We start from the raw sequence: 17,042 nt of genomic DNA, 5'->3' as shown, positions 1-17,042 counted from the left end.
AATCAGACTGCATGTTTATGTGTACTACCATATATGGGAGACAAAGAAATAGAAAATGCATTAAAAAACCTATGCCATATGATGTGGGCCGCTCAGTTCTTTTGGGTACGAACCCAACTGAGCGGTGCTGGCAAAATAAAGTTGCTTCCTGGAAAGAAAAGTCTCAGTGTCACGACTCTCTGAGCGAGAATCCTGCAACATTACCTGGGGGCTCGTCCGGGATTCGGAGACGGTGCACTGCCACCTCCCTTGCCACCAGGGTACTAGCCTTGGAGCACCGGGAGAAGCGACCTCCCCTGGCGCCAGCGGACCTCTTGATCCATAGGGGACTAGCCTATCCCAGCGAGCCCTGTGTGCGCTAACGGAACCTGAGGCCCAGGAACCAGCTTCAGGAGCACCGCCCATCTGACTGGTAAGAACCGGGTTCGTTTTGGTGGACCTGCCTCTAAGAGGCAGAAGGGGAGCCTGATCACCTCCCAGAGTTGCACTAGTAAGTCCACAAGGGAAGAGGAACGAAGCTGCAACTCTAAGGCGCTGGATGTAGGGGGATGGGCTGGAGTCGTTGTGTAAATGTGTGTGACTGAGACGGACAATGGGAAGGTTCCGACCTGACCAAGGGCCAAAGCGAGTGTTGAGTCCCGATCCGCGGTTCCGTGGCGACCTCATACGGCTTAAGGCAGTATCAGACTTCCTCGGGAGTCCGATCCGGGTCAGGGATTGAAACTGAACCCACCAATGCTAAGAGGAGCCTGAAATATCTCTGAGAGGAGAGCGGCCGGAAATGGACAAAGCGGATGTGCATCCTTTCCAACCTGGTCCCCCTCCTTCCCTGATCTTCCCCTTCTTGTGCGTGAAAGTCGTCTGTTAGGGGGAGGAAATGGGTGCAAAGCAGAGTAAACCGACTCCCCTAGAGTGTGTGTTGAGGAATTTCAAAAAGGGATATTCAGGAAATTATGGTGTAAAATTAACTCCTGAAAAGCTCCGGACATTCTGTGAAATTGACTGGCCATCTTTTGGGGTGAGCTGGCCCTCTGAGGGCTCACTTGATAAGGAACTAGTTGGCCGAGTGTTCAGAGTCATTGCAGGGGACCCAGGCCACCCTGACCAATTTCCTTATATTGACTGTTGGCAAGACCTGGTCCTGTCCCAGCCTCCTTGGCTAAAAGTCTGTATTGAAGAGAGCTGTAAAGTAATCCTGGCTCGCCTCACGGCTGCCTCCAAATACCGGCCAGAGGTTAAAAAGCCCATACAGTCAGGAGAACCTGAAGAAACCCCGCCAACCAGCGGATGAGTGGATGATTAATGTGGCTTTCGTAGGCCAGGCCCAGGGAGATATTCGGCGCAAGCTGCAAAAACTAGAAGGTTTCACTGGCATGATTATCAGTCAGTTGCTAGAAGTAGCGACCCAGGTGTTCATTAACCGTGACCAGGCAGCACGGAAGGAAGAACGCCGAAAGATGCAAAAACAGGCAGATTTATTAGCTGCCGCTTTGGCGGAGCAACAAGACACCCCCAGAAGAAAGCCCCGCAGGGAAAGGGCCAAATCCAGCAAGGAGAGCAGCAAGGAGGAGGGTTTCACCCTAGATGGAAACTAGGCAGGAATCAGTGTGCTTTGTGCCGTCAGGAGGGCCACTGGAAAGGTGAGTGCCCCCAGAGACCAGATGATTCTCAGCAAGGTCCTAAGCAGAAAAAAGGGGCCGTATGGTCCAGGGCCAGTACCGACTGGCCCCGCAGCCTCGTGGGGCCCCCAAGAATGATTTTGTGGGACTAGCCGCCATGGACGACTATGAGGAGGACTAGGACAGACCGGGCTCTATTTTGCTAGGCCCCTGGGAGCCCATGGTCAGAATGAAGGTGGGGGGCCGACCTATTGACTTTATGGTAGATACTGGAGCACAACACTCAGCAGTGACCCAACCCGTGGGCCCTCTCTCACGGAGACAAGCCACCACTGTGGGGTGGGGGTGGGGTCTGTCGCCACAGGCGATCAGATACATCGTCCCTTCCTATTACCTCGACGATGCAGTTTAGGTGGCCATGAAGTCATCCATGAATTTCTGTACCTCCCTGACTGCCCCGTGGCTCTAATGGGCCATGACCTACTAGGAAAACTACAGGCCCAGATCACTTTCAACTCCCAGGGACGGGCTGCTCTGACCCTCCGAAAACCAGAGGCAAAAATTATGACTCTCACCATTCCCCAGGGGGAGGAATGGCGTCTCTATAGCCTCAAGGAAAAACCGCCATTGGTGCCTGAGCTTCCTTTTAAGGTCCCAGGGGTGTGGGCTGAAGATAACCCACCAGGACTGGCGCGAAACATACCCCCTGTGGTTGTTGAACTAAAGCCTGGGGCAGAGCCCACCCACCAGAGACAGTACTTCATCCCTCGCAAGGCACAGGTCGGGATCCAAAAGCACCTGGAAAGACTTTTAAAGTATGGGATCCTCAGGCCGTGTCAGTCGCCCTGGAACACACCCCTCTTGCCTGTTCAAAAACCAGGCACAGATGATTACCGGCCAGTTCAGGACCTGAGAGCAGTAAACCAGGTGACTGTCACCATACACCCAGTGGTCCCGAACCCCTATACACTTTTGGGGCTCATTCCTGCTGAAGCCACTTTCTTCACCTGTTTGGACCTTAAGGATGCCTTTTTCTGCATCCGCCTGGCCCCTCAGAGCCAATTGATTTTTGCCTTCCAATGGGAGGACCCTAAAAATGGTGACAGGGGCCAATTAACCTGGACTAGGTTACCTCAAGGGTTCAAAAACTCCCCAACCATTTTTGGCACTGCATTAGCCTCTGACTTAGAAGCCTTCCCAGCAGATCAATATGACTGTGTCCTGCTTCAGTACGTGGATGACTTGCTATTAGCTGGGAAGTCCCGGGAGGGTTGCATGGAAGGGACTCGGCAGCTCCTTACCCTCCTATGGAAAGCCGGCTACAAGGTCTCAAGAAAAAAGGCCCAGATCTGTCAAGAAAGGGTTAAATATCTTGGCTTCCACTTATCTCAGGGGCAGCGTCAGCTCGGCCCAGAGAGAAAGCAGGATGTTTGCTGTATCCCGACTCCCACAACCCGTCGCCAGGTTCGAGAGTTTCTCCGGGCTGCAGGTTTCTGTGGGATCTGGATACCTAACTTCTCAGTCCTGGCAAAACCCCTCTATGAGGCTACAAAGGGGGGAGAAAGGGAACCCCTGATATGGGAGTCAGTACAGCAAAAGGCTTTCGAGGAAATAAAGCGTGCACTTACTAACGCGCCTGGTTTAGGGCTCCCAGACATGACCAAGCCCTTCTTTCTGTATGTCCATGAGCGCGCTGGTATTGCAATGGGAGTACTGACTCAGATGTTGGGATCATGGCATCGCCTGGTGGCGTATCTCTCCAAGCAACTTGACTCTGTGGCCCAAGGCTGGCCGCCCTGCCTACGTGCACTAGCAGCCACAGCACTTTTAGTGTCTGAGGCTGACAAATTAACTATGGGACAGGAATTAACAGTTCGAGTGCCACACTCGGTATTAACATTAATGGAATACAAGGGACAATACTGGCTCACCAACGCCAGGATGGTCAGGTATCAGGGAATGCTATGTGAGAATCCGCGCATTCACCTAGAAGTAGTACAGACCCTGAACCCTGCGACCCTATTGCCTGTCAGGCCAGGCCAGCCAAACCATGACTGCACTGAAGTCATGGATGAGGTGTTCTCCAGCAGACCAGAGACTTGCGAGACCAGCCTCTCAAAGACCCCAATGCTGAATATTTCACTGACGGTAGCAGTTTTATAGAAAGGGGGGAACGTCTTGCAGGATATTCCTTGGTGACTCTAAACTCTGTCATTGGAGCAGAGGCCCTGCCGAAGGGGACTTCAGCACAAAAGGCAGAGCTAATTGCTTTAACCCGAGCCCTCCAACTGGCGGCAGAGATACGTGTTAATATATACACAGACTCTAAATACGCCTTCACCACTCTCCATGTACATGGGGCCTTATATAAGGAGAAGGGTCTAATAAACTCAGGAGGAAAGGACATAAAATATGGTAAGGAGATCCTTGAACTCTTAGATGCCGTGTGGGCCCCTAAAAGTGTGGCAGTCATGCACTGCCGGGGACATCAAAGGGGGGATACCACGGCTGCACTGGGAAACCGAAAGGCTGACCGAGAGGCAAAGCTAGCAGCTTCCAAAGGAGCAATAAAATCAGCGGCTTTAACTGCTGCACTGTTCCCTAACCCACTGACAGAGTGGGACCCTAATTACTCACACCATGAAAGTACTTGGTTTAAGACTGAGAGTGGCAACTACCTCCCAGGTGGATGGTGGAAATTTGAAGATGGCCGAATAGCAATTCCTGAGGCCTTAGCTCCAGCCTTTGTTAAGCAGTTCCATCAGGAAACTCACATTGGCCGGACAGCCCTTGAAACAATGTTAAGCCGGTATTTTTACATCCCTCGGCTCTCCAGCATAGCCCGAGTGGTATGTGAGCAATGTGAAACCTGCGCCCGAAACAACCCACGTCAGGGGCCCAAGGCCGCCCCTGGAGTACAGAGCGTTGGGGGAGCCCCCTTTGAAAATGTGATGGTGGACTTCACGGAGCTCCCCCGGGTTCGGGGATGTAAATACCTGTTGGTGTTTGTATGTACTTTCTCAGGCTGGGTAGAAGCTTTCCCTACCCGAACAGAAAAGGCACATGAAGTGGCCCGACTCCTTCTCAAGGAAATTATCCCACGATTTGGGATCCCTATCACTATGGGTTCAGATAACGGGCCAGCGTTTGTAGCTGAGGTGGTGCAGCTGGTGGCAAAGGGGCTAAAGATAACCTGGAAGTTACACACGGCACACCGACCCCAGAGCTCCGGAAAGGTGGGACGAATGAACAGAACCTTGAAGCTGCAATTAAGTAAACTGTGCCAGGAGACCCACCTGCACTGGGACCAGGTGTTGCCAATAGCCTTGTTAAGAATCAGGTGCAGCCCCAATAAGCAAACGGGGCTTTCCCCTTATGAAATCCTTTATGGGCGCCCTCCCCCAATTGTTAAGGGGATAAGGGGAGACTTAAATGAGATAGGCAATTTAACCCTAAGGCAGCAATGCAGGCTCTGGGCTCTACTCTAGCCACTCTACACCGATGGGTTAAAGAACGATTGCCTGTGAGTCTGACCACAGATGCTCACTCCTTTGAGCCAGGAGATGCTGTATGGGTAAAAGAGTGGAATGTCCAACCACTCAAACCCCTTTGGAGGGGCCCGTTTACTGTCATTTTGTCCACCCCTACTGCAGTAAAAGTAGCCGAGGTGGGTCCCTGGATTCACCACAGCAGAGTGAAGCCGGCATCCGGGGACTGGGAGTGCATTCCTGATCCGTCCACGCCGTGTAAGCTGACCATACGGAAGAAGCGAGCTGCCACGGCGGAGACTCCAACGGGAGACTACAGCCCTGCTTTAGTCACTCCGGAAGCTGACTAATCTACGCACGGCGGAAGCTTGAGGAATCGCCGGTCCGAAGAAATAAATAGACTGTCCTTATTTCTTACATCTGCCTCTTACTGTAATGCACTGTCACCCCTTGTCTCTCACTATTATTGCAATTTTTGCTTTACTTCTTGCTATTGGATTGGCAGAGGTTGCCCCAGCCAGCTGGAAATGTGGCGAAAGGTTTCTGGTAGCACTCACTTTTCTCTTGTGGGTAGGATGTTTTGTTGGTATTGGTTGTTTTTAATTTGGACTCCGCTTGTAAACCTGAATCTCTCATCATGCGATCCGTGCATTCGCATAACCAGGTCAGGCCAAGGAATCACCTGGACCCTATTGTACCATACCCATTTCTCATGCCAGGGAAAGGTCCAAGGGACATGCATACATAACAAGACCACCTATTCCGTCTGCCATTGGGGAAGTCAATACACTTGCTTTGACCCACAGTACTCCCCAAATGAAGATTGGTTAGAAGTCCGATCTTACCAGGAAGAGGGGGCCTTAATTAGCCGGACACGAATTACAAACCCCAAACGTCCGGTGTCAGTACTGTTTGATGTGTGTGCGGTTATTGGTCTAGGCCCAGAAGCATCCGTTATACGGAAAAAACGGGCACTTGTCATGGAGGGTCCAAAAACTCTTGATATACCATGTGGAGGCTTAGATTGGGAGCGAAAATATCGCCTCAATGACAAATACATGTGTGAGGAAAATGGTTTATGTGCCTATACACCTGAGTTTCTATGTCCTAGTTGGAGCTGTGTTTCATGGGCCACTTGGAAAAAAAAAGGATGCAACAGCTCTCCTTCAAAAGGGGGCTGCTAGATCAGATTGTCAGTCAAAAGCCTGTAACCCTGTAAATTTTACTATCATTAATTTAGAAGACTACAAATGGCAATGGGGCATTCGAATTGGTATTCGAATTTATGGAAGAGGCAAAGACCCAGGGACTGTACTATATTTTAAGAGGATCACTGCCACCCATCCAGCCACGTCCCACCAAGTTTTTCACTCCTTCTATGAGGAAATAAGAAGTAGTCCCCCTCCCATTTCAGTCACAGCAAAGAATTTGTTTCTGGCCCTGGCAGAGACTATAGCCCAGACTCTGAAGATCTCTTCATGCTATGTATGTGGGGGGACCAACATGGGGGATCAATGGCCATGGGAGGCCAGAGAATTAGATCCCCTCGAGCCTTATGATGGAACGAATTACCCCAGTTCTACAGCCGGGGTTTGGCTCCTGAAAACCTCAATCATTGGGAAGAACTGTCTTGCCCGATGGGGGAAAAAGTTCACCATTCCTGTCGGAAACTTAACATGCCTGGGCCAAAGGTTTTATAATTCAACCACCTGGGAAACCCAATGGTGGGGGTCCCCAGGTCACCATGAGCCAAATCCTCACCCCTTGTTCAACTTCTCTCATCTCCGGGAGGCCTGGGACAACATAGACGCTGCCATCGAATGGCGGGCCCCAGGGGGACTATATTGGATATGTGGGAGAACAGCCTATACAGTACTCCCTTCAGGCTGGTCAGGGTCATGTGTGCTGGGAACTATTCGCCCATCCTTCTTCCTACTCCCACTTGCAGAAGGAGAACATCTGGGAGTTCAAATATATGGAGATAGGAAAGTTCAAAGAAAGCAGCGTGCCTTGCAAATTGGCAACTGGAAGGAAAATGAATGGCCTCCCGAACGAATAATTCATTATTACGGCCCTGCTACGTGGGCCGAGGATGGGTCTTGGGGCTACCGCACCCCCATTTATATGCTAAACCGCATAATTAGGCTATAAGCAGTTGTAGAAATTATAACCAATGAAACTGCTAGGGCTCTTAATTTACTTGCTAAGCAGCAAACCAAAATGCGCAATGCAATCTACCAAAATCGCCTGGCCTTAGATTACCTGCTTGCTTCTGAGGGTGATGTTTGTGGAAAATTCAACCTGAACAACTGCTGACTACAGATAGATGATGAAGGAAAAGTCATAGAGGAGATCAGAGATCGAATGAGAAAAGTTGCTCATGTCCCAGTCCAAACTTGGAATGGTTGGAACCCCAGAGAGTTATTTGGAGGATGGTTTTCATCTTTCGGGGGATTCAAAACCCTCGTAGGTATTGTCCTCCTAATTCTGGGAGGATGTTTGATCGTACCCTGCTTGGCTCCTTTGATTATACGATCAGTCTCCAGTCTCATTGAGACTATAGTTGAGAGAAAAACGGCTGCTCATGTAATGCTGTTATGGAAATATAAACCTCTAAGCCATGATGATGCTCTCTGACCCAAAATAGAGGGGTCCGAGCATCAAAGAGGGGATTGTGGTAGGAACCCCTCCCTAAGGAGAAAGAAAAAATTGAAGAAGAGAGAAGAGAAGACTTCAAGGTCACCTAGATATGAGTCCAGCTGCCTACATCCCCCATGTTCCTGTAAACTGAAACAACTTAATCAGACTGCATGTTTATGTGTATTACCATATATGGGAGACAAAGAAATAGAAAATGCATAAAAAAACCTATGCCATATGATGTGGGCCGGTCAGTTCTTTTGGGTACGAACCCAACTGAGCGGTGCCGGCAAAATAAAGTTGCTTCCTGGAAAGAAAAGTCTCGGTGTCACGACTCTCTGAGCGAGAATCCTGCAACAATGTCTCCTCAGGAAGCCTTTCATTCCCCAAGATTAGCTTAGGTGCCTCACACTGTGTTTATTCCTGTCACAGGACTTCTCACACTGTGAATTCACTGCTTATGAGTCCATCCCTACCCATTAGATTCTAAGCTACTTAAAGGAAAGAAAATCTTATTTAATATATATTAAATTATTGTAGCATAGTGCTGGCAAATATCTGTGCTAGGTAAATATCTGTGGCATAAATAGGATTGGCAAAACCCAAAAAATAAAACAAAGCAAATAGAAGAGTTTTAAGAACACATAACAAAAAGTATTTTGACAGATGACTGTGTAATGCTATTTCACATGACTCCACAGAAATCAATCCCACCATGGTTACTATGGACATCCAGGGCAGTGGCAATCAACATTACTGCACTTTGGTTTACCTGGACACTTTAAAAAATACTGGTGCTGAGGTTACCACTTCCAAATATTCTAATTGGTCCTGGGAGTACCGTAGGCATGGGTAATTTTTACATTTGATACAAGTGTACTGTTAAGGGTTAGATCACGTCACTGGAAATACCTGACTAAAGGTGGCAAAGTGTAGGAAGAAGTAGGAAGTGGCTTCTGACAAACAAAATCGCAACTAAGGGAGGATCCATTTGTTCATTGGTCTTTTTGTAGAATTCACTGTCATTTAAAAGATCTTTAACAAATATACCGAATACTGAATCTGGTGGTCTAAACCCTAGGAATAAGGGGCATTTTGCTTGCACCCATCTCTCAAAGAGAGAAGGCCTGAAGTCATAGGACACTGAGCCACGGGAGTTTGGGAAGAGAAAGAGACAGAATACACTGGGAAGGAAACCTCATAAGTGCGTAATGCGAACTAGGGAAGATAAAAGCAGCCTGGACCTGAGATATGGAGGGAGGGGAGGGAACCTGGCTTGCGTGCAGCTGCAGTGAGTGGAGAGCCACAGCCAGCCCTTGTGAGCTGCCTCCAGTCAAGGGGAAAGGAAAGAGAAGCTGAGATTACTTATAGAACCGTCCCTGGAGAAGAGAAAAACATCGGCTTGGAAAGTGTTTTTTAGTTCCCTCTGGGGTGCTGACTTTGAACTAGGTGCCCCCAGTCCCAGAAGATGCCAGAAAAACCTGTTCTGCAGCACTCCCAGCACCATCCCTGGTGGCAGTGGCACTGCGGCAGCACGGATGCTGTGAGCCTGACGCTGTGTTCCCGGGCTTGACCCCCCCGGACGAGGAGGGTAGAGGCTGCTGCGTCCCCCCCACCCCCACACACACGCACGCTCGCACACCGATCCCAGGTTGTATCGCTGCTTGACCCCTGCGGATCTGAGGCTTTGACACTTCCCCACCCCCTCAACCCCAGCAGCAGGGAAGCAATGACCTGTGGGACTGTTTCTGGCGGTATAAACAAAGCCCGTGGACTGGGACCTGGAAACGAGGCCAGGCAGGGGGCAGAGAACGCAGCCCACATGGGCTACGTCCTCAGCACAGTGAGTTCGGACCCAAAGGAGAGATTTACAATGCTTGGTAGAGAAGGGACTGGGGAGACACCATTTTTCTCCCCACAACAACCAAGGCGGGGCCTCAGGGAGCGGCCAGCAGACACAGTGGAGGTGAGACCTGCCTACACCAAACCATGCCCATCCCTACCAGAAAGCTGTGGGGGGTTTTGCTTTTTATTTTTTGTTTTTTGTTTTTTACCTGTGCCTGGGGCAACCCCTACATGGATGCACTGCCATGATTAATCCTAGATAATCCTTTCATGCAGATACAATCTCCCTTTTCTTTCTTAACCCTCCACTCTGCTGGACACAGCACTCTGGTCACTGGTTGGGTAAAACAGTCACATTTAATCCATTTTCTAGACGTACACTCTACAACTTCACTGCTACCTTTTTCTCTCTCTCTCTGGAGTAATCAAAGTATATAGTTTCTCTGAGTGCCTCTTTGTGTCTCTGCCTGGCCATTTCATTTCCAATTTTGCTACCTCCCCACCCTGTTATTTCTCTCTTTGTATATGCTCTTCCATAAACACTGCATACACCTGGCTCTTTATTTGTAGCTGGGAATTCTGGTTTTATGTCTTTAGACTGTCCTTTGTCTTTTGGGTTTTTTTTTTCAATTTCTTATTAATTTTAATTTTTATTATTTATATTCCCTCCTTCCTCTTTTTTTTTTTCTCTTGTTTGTATTTTATCCCCTCCTTTTTTTTCTTTTTCTTTTTCCTTTCAGTTTGCGTGTTTATTGGTTTTGTCTATGCATTTGTGTACTTTTGTTCCCTGAGTGGTTGTCTGTTTCTTTTTCCAGGGCTACCTCAAGAAACAAGCCAAACTACACATGATGGCGAGTCCCAAATACCACTACGAGTACGGAAACAAACAACCAAATGCTCAACAAGAGAAACCAAGAGACACCAGTCAAAGAACACTTCCTGAACAGACAGGCCCTGAACAGTCAAAGAGCCCTCTTTAATACAGCAGAACTCACAGGGGCGGAGTGTAAAACAAGCTTTTAAAATTAATAAGAGATAGAAAACTAACCAAAATGATGAAATGGAAGAACTCTTCTCCAAAGAAATTCCAGGAAGAACTGACAGCTAAAGAACTGCTCAAAACAGATATAAGCAACATAACTGAACAAGAATTTAGAACAATAGTCATAAAATTAATCACTTGGCTTGAAAAAAGTAAGGAAGACATCAGAGAAACTATTGCTACAAAGACTATGGAGCTCAAAAATAGTTATGATGAATGAAAAAATGCTAAAAATGAAATACATAATAAAATGGAAGCTTCCAATGCATGGATTGAAGAGGCAGAAAGGAGAATAAGTAATTTAGAAGACAGAATTATAGAAAAAGAGAAAACTGAGAAAAAGAGACATAAACTGATCCAGGAACATTAAAGAAAAGTTCAAGAGCTCAGCAATACATTCAAATGAAACAATATCCATATCATAGGAATCCCAGAAGAAGAGAGAGGGAAAGGTGCTGAAGGAGTCCTGGAACAAATTATAGCAGAGAACTTCCCCAACCTGGCGAGGGAAGTAGATATTGAAATTCAAGACACACAGAGAACTCCCCACAGAAGTAACTTCAATCGACCTTCTGTATGACATATCATAGTGAAACTGGCAAAAAATAAGGACAAAGAAATTTTGAAAGCAGCTAGGGAGAGAATGGCCCTAACATACAAAGGGAAACCTATCAGAGTGGTGACAGACCTATCTACTGAAACTTGACAGGCCAGAAAGGAATGGCAGGAAACCTTCAATGTGATGAACAGAAAAAATATGCAGCCAAGAATCCTCTATCCAGCAAGCCTGTCATTCAGAATAGAAGGAAAGATAAAGTCTTTCCAAATAAACAAAATTTGAAAGTACATGTCACCACTAAACCAGCCCTACAAGAAATACTGAGGGGGACTCTCTGAGGGAAGTATTGCAAGAAACAAAGACACCAGAGACACCACCACAAGCATGAACCCCACAAAGGAAACAATCACTCTAAAGCCATACTTTTCAATAATAACACTGAATGTAAATGGGCTGAATGCTTCAATCAAAAGATATAGGGTAGCAGAATGAATTAAAAAAACAAAATCCATCTATTTCTGTCTACAAGAAATTCATATTAGACCTGAGAACACCTTCAGATTAAAATTAAGGGGATGGAGAATATCTACCATGCTACTGAAGTCAAAAGAACGCTGGAGTAGCTATACATATATCAGACAAGCTGAACTTTAATTTAAAGACAGTAACAAGGCATGAAGAAGGGCATTCTATAATAATTACAGGGTCTATTTATAAGGAAGAACTAACAATTATAAATGTCTATTCACCAAATATGAGAGCACCTAAATATATAAAACAATTAATCACAAACAGAAACAATCTTATAGAATGTGCTAATAGCAAGAAACTTTAATACTCCACTTACAGCAATGGATAGATCAACTAGGCAGAAAATCACTAAAGAAACAATAGACTTGAATGACACATTGAACCAGATGGCTCTGACAGATATATTTAGAATTCTACATCCTGAGGGTATGGAATTCACANAGGAGGGCACTTATGGGGATGAGCACTGGGTGTTGTATTGAAACCAGCTTGACAATAAACTATTAAAAAAAAAATAATCCCTAGGTACAAGGGGAAAACAACAACAAAATTCCAGCAAACTGTTTAGTTAGTTTAATCCCTAATTGTATTAAGGTGATGATTTGCCACTACTTTTCCAGGCTACTAGATGATAAAGAGAATCCTCATAGGAGGAAGATAACATTATCTGGAGCCTCTACAATGTATCATACACAATGCCCAATATTCTATAAAAAGCACTGGGCACACCAAGGAAAGGATTCAAAGGAAAAATAAGCAATAAAAACAGACACAAGGGTTAGATATTTACTATAATTATCAGAGATGGAACTTTACAAATGTATAATAACTCATGATGACATGACAAAATGAAGAATTTTTCAAGAAAACTGGAAAAATAATCAAACAAGTATACTAGATTTGAAAACAATTTAACAACTAAGCTTAAGAACTTAATGGATATGATTACCAACAGATCACTTATGCAAAGGAAAGAATTATTAAAACTGGAAGATAGGACAGTTGAAAATATATAAGCAGAAACAGAGAGAAAAAGCTCTCAAGTATTCAGTAAAGAGTTTTAAGTGAAAAAAAATCCATCATATATATTAACTGAAGTCCCAAAGGGGGAAGAAATCAGAGCAGAAGCAATATTTGAAGTGATAATGGTCACAGGTTGTCCAAGAAAATATTTTGATAAAGTTAGAACTGAAAAGTTTTTAAAAAATTTTAAAAAGTTGAAGACATAATGGTTTAAGTTAAATGGCACATCTCAGAGAATAGAGGGAAAATGAAATTTTCTGGAAACTTAATGGAGCTGACACTGGAATTGCAAAATCAAACCTACCTGGAGTCCCCAAAGTAAGGCCATGATAGAATATTCACAAATATGGCCCTGACATGTCTACATGGAAGTCTTGGTGTTTCAGTGTCTTTTTTCACTTCATTGGCCTAGAGTCAACAGCTCACTTTCGGTCACAACAGCAAGCTGGTTTGCAGACATTTCCAGTCCCTTTTAAGGATTCCACCCCAGCATCTGAAATATGTACCATGGAGATTCAACTCCTTTAACTATTAGAGAGTCCTACTTCATTTCTGGCACCTACAAATCTCCCTGTCTCGCTTTTAAATTTCACTATGTCTTTTAAATATGTTTTTATGGTTTTCATGAATATTCTAAAATGTTTTACCTAGCATTTCTGTTTCAGTGTCAATTACATGAGATCAATCCGCTACATTGATAAAAAGTCTAACGAGTCCTATAGCAATCTGATGTATATAATGTACTACATGGCTCCAATGTGGTAAAGCATTGTGAAAGCATATATAAATATTATCAATGCAGCAAACATCATTTTTTGAGTGGAAGACAGAAAAGTAGGGAACATGGATGAATGACTGATGCATTTTAGCATTTTGCCAGCCAATATAGAGCACTGAAGTGGTAAATCTTTAGGAAGAATTTGTATGTTCAAAACAGAATAAGGCTGGGTTTCATTTCACTCAATTTCAGGAGAGATTTACAAACATTACACATTCTTTTCCCCCCTAAAACTATAAGCTATGGCTGGTTCCCAGACTGATTCTGGATTTTGCAATCCCTTAAGCAGTAATATCCTGTTTAGAAAGAGGATATAAGGCTCTTTACAGTCCTATGCCTTTCTGCAGATTAGAAGAGATGTTAATTTTGAGTGGCTAATGGATTTTACAGGGTTTGTCACTTCTCAGCCCAGCTTTAACAGGTACATTTTATGATTAAAATACTTAGTCCTTAGCTGCTATCCTCTTTCCACTATTACCAGTACTGATTGCCCAGTCTCCAGTCTTTACACATAAAAATCAGCTTTTTGCTTATCAGTAGCTATGACACATCTTGTGTCACTATCCTCAGTAAGAGGATTTTACTTTCAGGGACTGAACATTAGCTGTGGTGTTTTCTATAAGTAGGGTCTTATTTCCTGGAAGAAGAGAATTGCTCTGAGAGCATTTTAAATACAATTTCTAGTTCTAGGTGAAGCAAAGTGTGAAAATGTTACATTTATTGATTAGACTGTCAGTACTCACACAGAAGTGGAGCTTCCAATTTCTGATCTTTCCACACTGCTAATTTATGGGGCTTTAAAAAAATAAAGTTTAACTTTGTTAAGATATTCTCTTGTTAACTGGTATCTTCATCTCTTTATTTTAAAATGGTATTTGCAAAGTCTTCATAAACTCTTATAAAGTATTAAAAGTAGATGGAAGCATGAAGTTTGGAAATACACTTGGCCTCGGTGCAAATAATTCTTTTATAATGGACATCAATAATACCATATCAATGCTCGTTATTCCTGTGAAGTTCTCTGAAATTGAATTCACATTTAGGACAGAAAGCACACTGAATTTGTAAAAGCAACATTTTGTTTTGTTTGCATAGGGATGAATACATAGTGACAATTTTTAATTAGTGCTGCTTCTGCACACAACTACTATTTAGGAGAATTCTGGAGTCTAATCTCACTAATTACCTGTGTAAAATCATCCCTTGGATTTTTTACTACATGCTTATAAAATCTGGTAGTGTTGAAAGGTCTCTCATCTCCATGTTCTCTTTTCATTGCCCACAAAGAACACTGTAGTTTAGGATAGCATTGCTTTTCCCTTCAGCCAGTATTTCCCAACTTTTTGAATTATAAATACTTTAACACTCCCAAATAATTTTGTTTATCCTCATAGGAACTTTGGATAATCACTTTTGCTAGGCAGTGATTTTTAAGTAAAAATACATTATTTCCATTAAAAAATATATATATCTTTAATTTGAATGCGCCTAAAATTTCAAAATATATATACAATTTTTCCTACCATTTAACAAATGATACAGGTTTATTATTAAATTAAATTTAATTTGGGGAGCCTGAGTGGCTCAGCTGTTTGAGCGTCTGACTTCGGCTCAGGTCATGATTTTTCAGTATGTGAGTTCGAGCCCTGTGTTGGGCTCTGTGCTGACAGCTCAGAGCCTGGAGCCTGCTTCAGATTCTGTGTCTCCCTCTCTCTCTTTCCCTCCCTGGCTCATGCTCTGTCTCTCTTGCTCTCAAAAAAATTTTTTTAATTAAAAATAAATAAATAATAAATTTAATTTAAGCTAATTATTTAATAGAAAGCATGATTCAACCCAAATTTTTAAAAATTTTTTCAAGTAACCTCTACTGACAACATGGGTCTCAAACTCACTACCCTGAGATCAAGGCTTGCATGCTCTAATGACCTGAGCCAGCCAGGTACACCCAACCCAAATGTATTCAAATGACATTATAATGCTCAAGCAATCTTTTGGCCATATTGATAATAGATTAAAATTGACAGAAAGGCTAGACCCAGCTACCACGTGAATAAGCCAAACAGGGTTTCTGTAGCAAAGAATATTGAAAGAAACCAGGATAGCCAAAGTCCACAGCAGAGTAATTAGCAACATCCCCTAGGGCAGGGTTCTCCCCTGGAAGCCCAGGTTTGCTGATAATATTTAACTGAGCAAGAGTCATACCTTCTGGAAGATCACTATCCCTCTCCAGAAAAATTAAGGCTGAAGACATAGTACTGCTATAGGTAGGCTAACTGGATGTTAACCTGGCCCACAGTTACTCCATCTATCTCTGAGTTATCAACATAACACATATGACCACAGAGTCCAGGACGTAAGGTACACTCAGGCATAAACCTAGTCTACTGCAGCCTGGTCCAAGAGCATTTTTGAATTCAGCTCAGGGGAATGAAATCAAAAGGGAGCTCCTCATTCATTTCTAGGAGTCCTGCTAACATTTACATTGGGGGCATATGGTAAAATATGCATTGAATAAAATATGCCTGTGTTTCAATATTAAAAATGAATTTTAAGATATCTCGGCAAGATGGTGGAGAAGTAGGAAGCACCGTACATTTGCCTGCACTCACCTCTCAAACAGAGAAGGCCTGAAGTCGTAGGACACTGAGCCACAGGAATTTGAGAAGAGAAAGAGACAGAGTACACTGGGAAGGAAACCTCATAAGTGCGAGAGTGCGCACCGGGGAAGATAAAAGCGGGACGGGACCAGAGACACGGAGGGAGGGGAAGGAGCCCGGCTTGCATGCAGCTGAGGTGAGTGATAAACCTGCGAATGGTGGTGAGCTGCCACAAGTCCAGGGGAAAGGAAAGAAAAGCTGAGATTGCTCATAGAACCGTCCCTGAAGAAGAGAAAAAACCTCGGCTTAGAAAGACGGTGTTTTTTAGCTCTGGCTGGGCTGCTGACTTTAAACTAGGGGCCCTGGTCCCAGAAGGCGCCAGGAAAAACTGAACTGCCGTGCCCTGGCACCATCCACGGCGGTGGCGGCCCGATGAAGCAGCAGCAACGCCTGTGGCGGCGGTCCTGGTGCCTGGTGAAGCGGTGGCGGCAGTGGCGCACGACATCGGCCCACTGAAGCGGCTGTGGCGGCGACCCGGTGAAGTGCTGCCGCACCCGGTGAAACTGTAGCTGCATGAGCGAAAAATTGCCTGCTGAAGCGGCGGTAGCCTGTAAAGCGGTTGCAGCGGGGTGAGGAGACGAGGACTGTGCGGGCCTGAAGTTGCTACAATCTCCAGATGCACTCAGGTTGTATTGCTGCTTGACCCGGGGAGGATCGGAGGCTGCGGCACTTCCCCCACCCTCCACTCAACCCCCAGCAACAGGGAAGCAGTGACCCGAGGAACTGTTAATGGCGGTATAACAAAGCCTCTCAGGAGTAATCAGACTAGATAGTTTCTCTAGATAACACCACCTTCTTTCTCTCACCTCTTCAACCATATTCCAACCTGTAGCTCTTTGAAAAAAGCTTCTTATCCCTTC

General features: G+C 45.0%; 1 protein-coding gene across 1 annotated transcript; it reads left to right on the top strand.

Moving 5' to 3' along the window:
* Positions 1-346: 346 nt before the first annotated feature.
* ERV3-1 (endogenous retrovirus group 3 member 1, envelope) lies at positions 347-7,391 on the top strand. The gene is made up of 2 exons (XM_077778208.1): positions 347-412; positions 5,273-7,391. Exon 2 carries the CDS (start codon positions 6,155-6,157, stop codon positions 7,256-7,258), a length of 1,104 nt encoding a protein of 367 aa, XP_077634334.1. The 5' UTR covers positions 347-412; positions 5,273-6,154; the 3' UTR covers positions 7,259-7,391.
* The last annotated feature ends 9,651 nt before the right edge of the window (positions 7,392-17,042 follow it).

Source organism: Crocuta crocuta, unplaced genomic scaffold, assembly GCF_008692635.1.
Source record: "Crocuta crocuta isolate KB4526 unplaced genomic scaffold, BGI_CrCroc_1.0 scaffold26, whole genome shotgun sequence".
Classification (NCBI taxonomy): Eukaryota; Metazoa; Chordata; class Mammalia; order Carnivora; family Hyaenidae; genus Crocuta; species Crocuta crocuta.
Note: the sequence above shows the minus strand (reverse complement) of the source record. Positions and strands in the feature narration are given on the sequence as shown.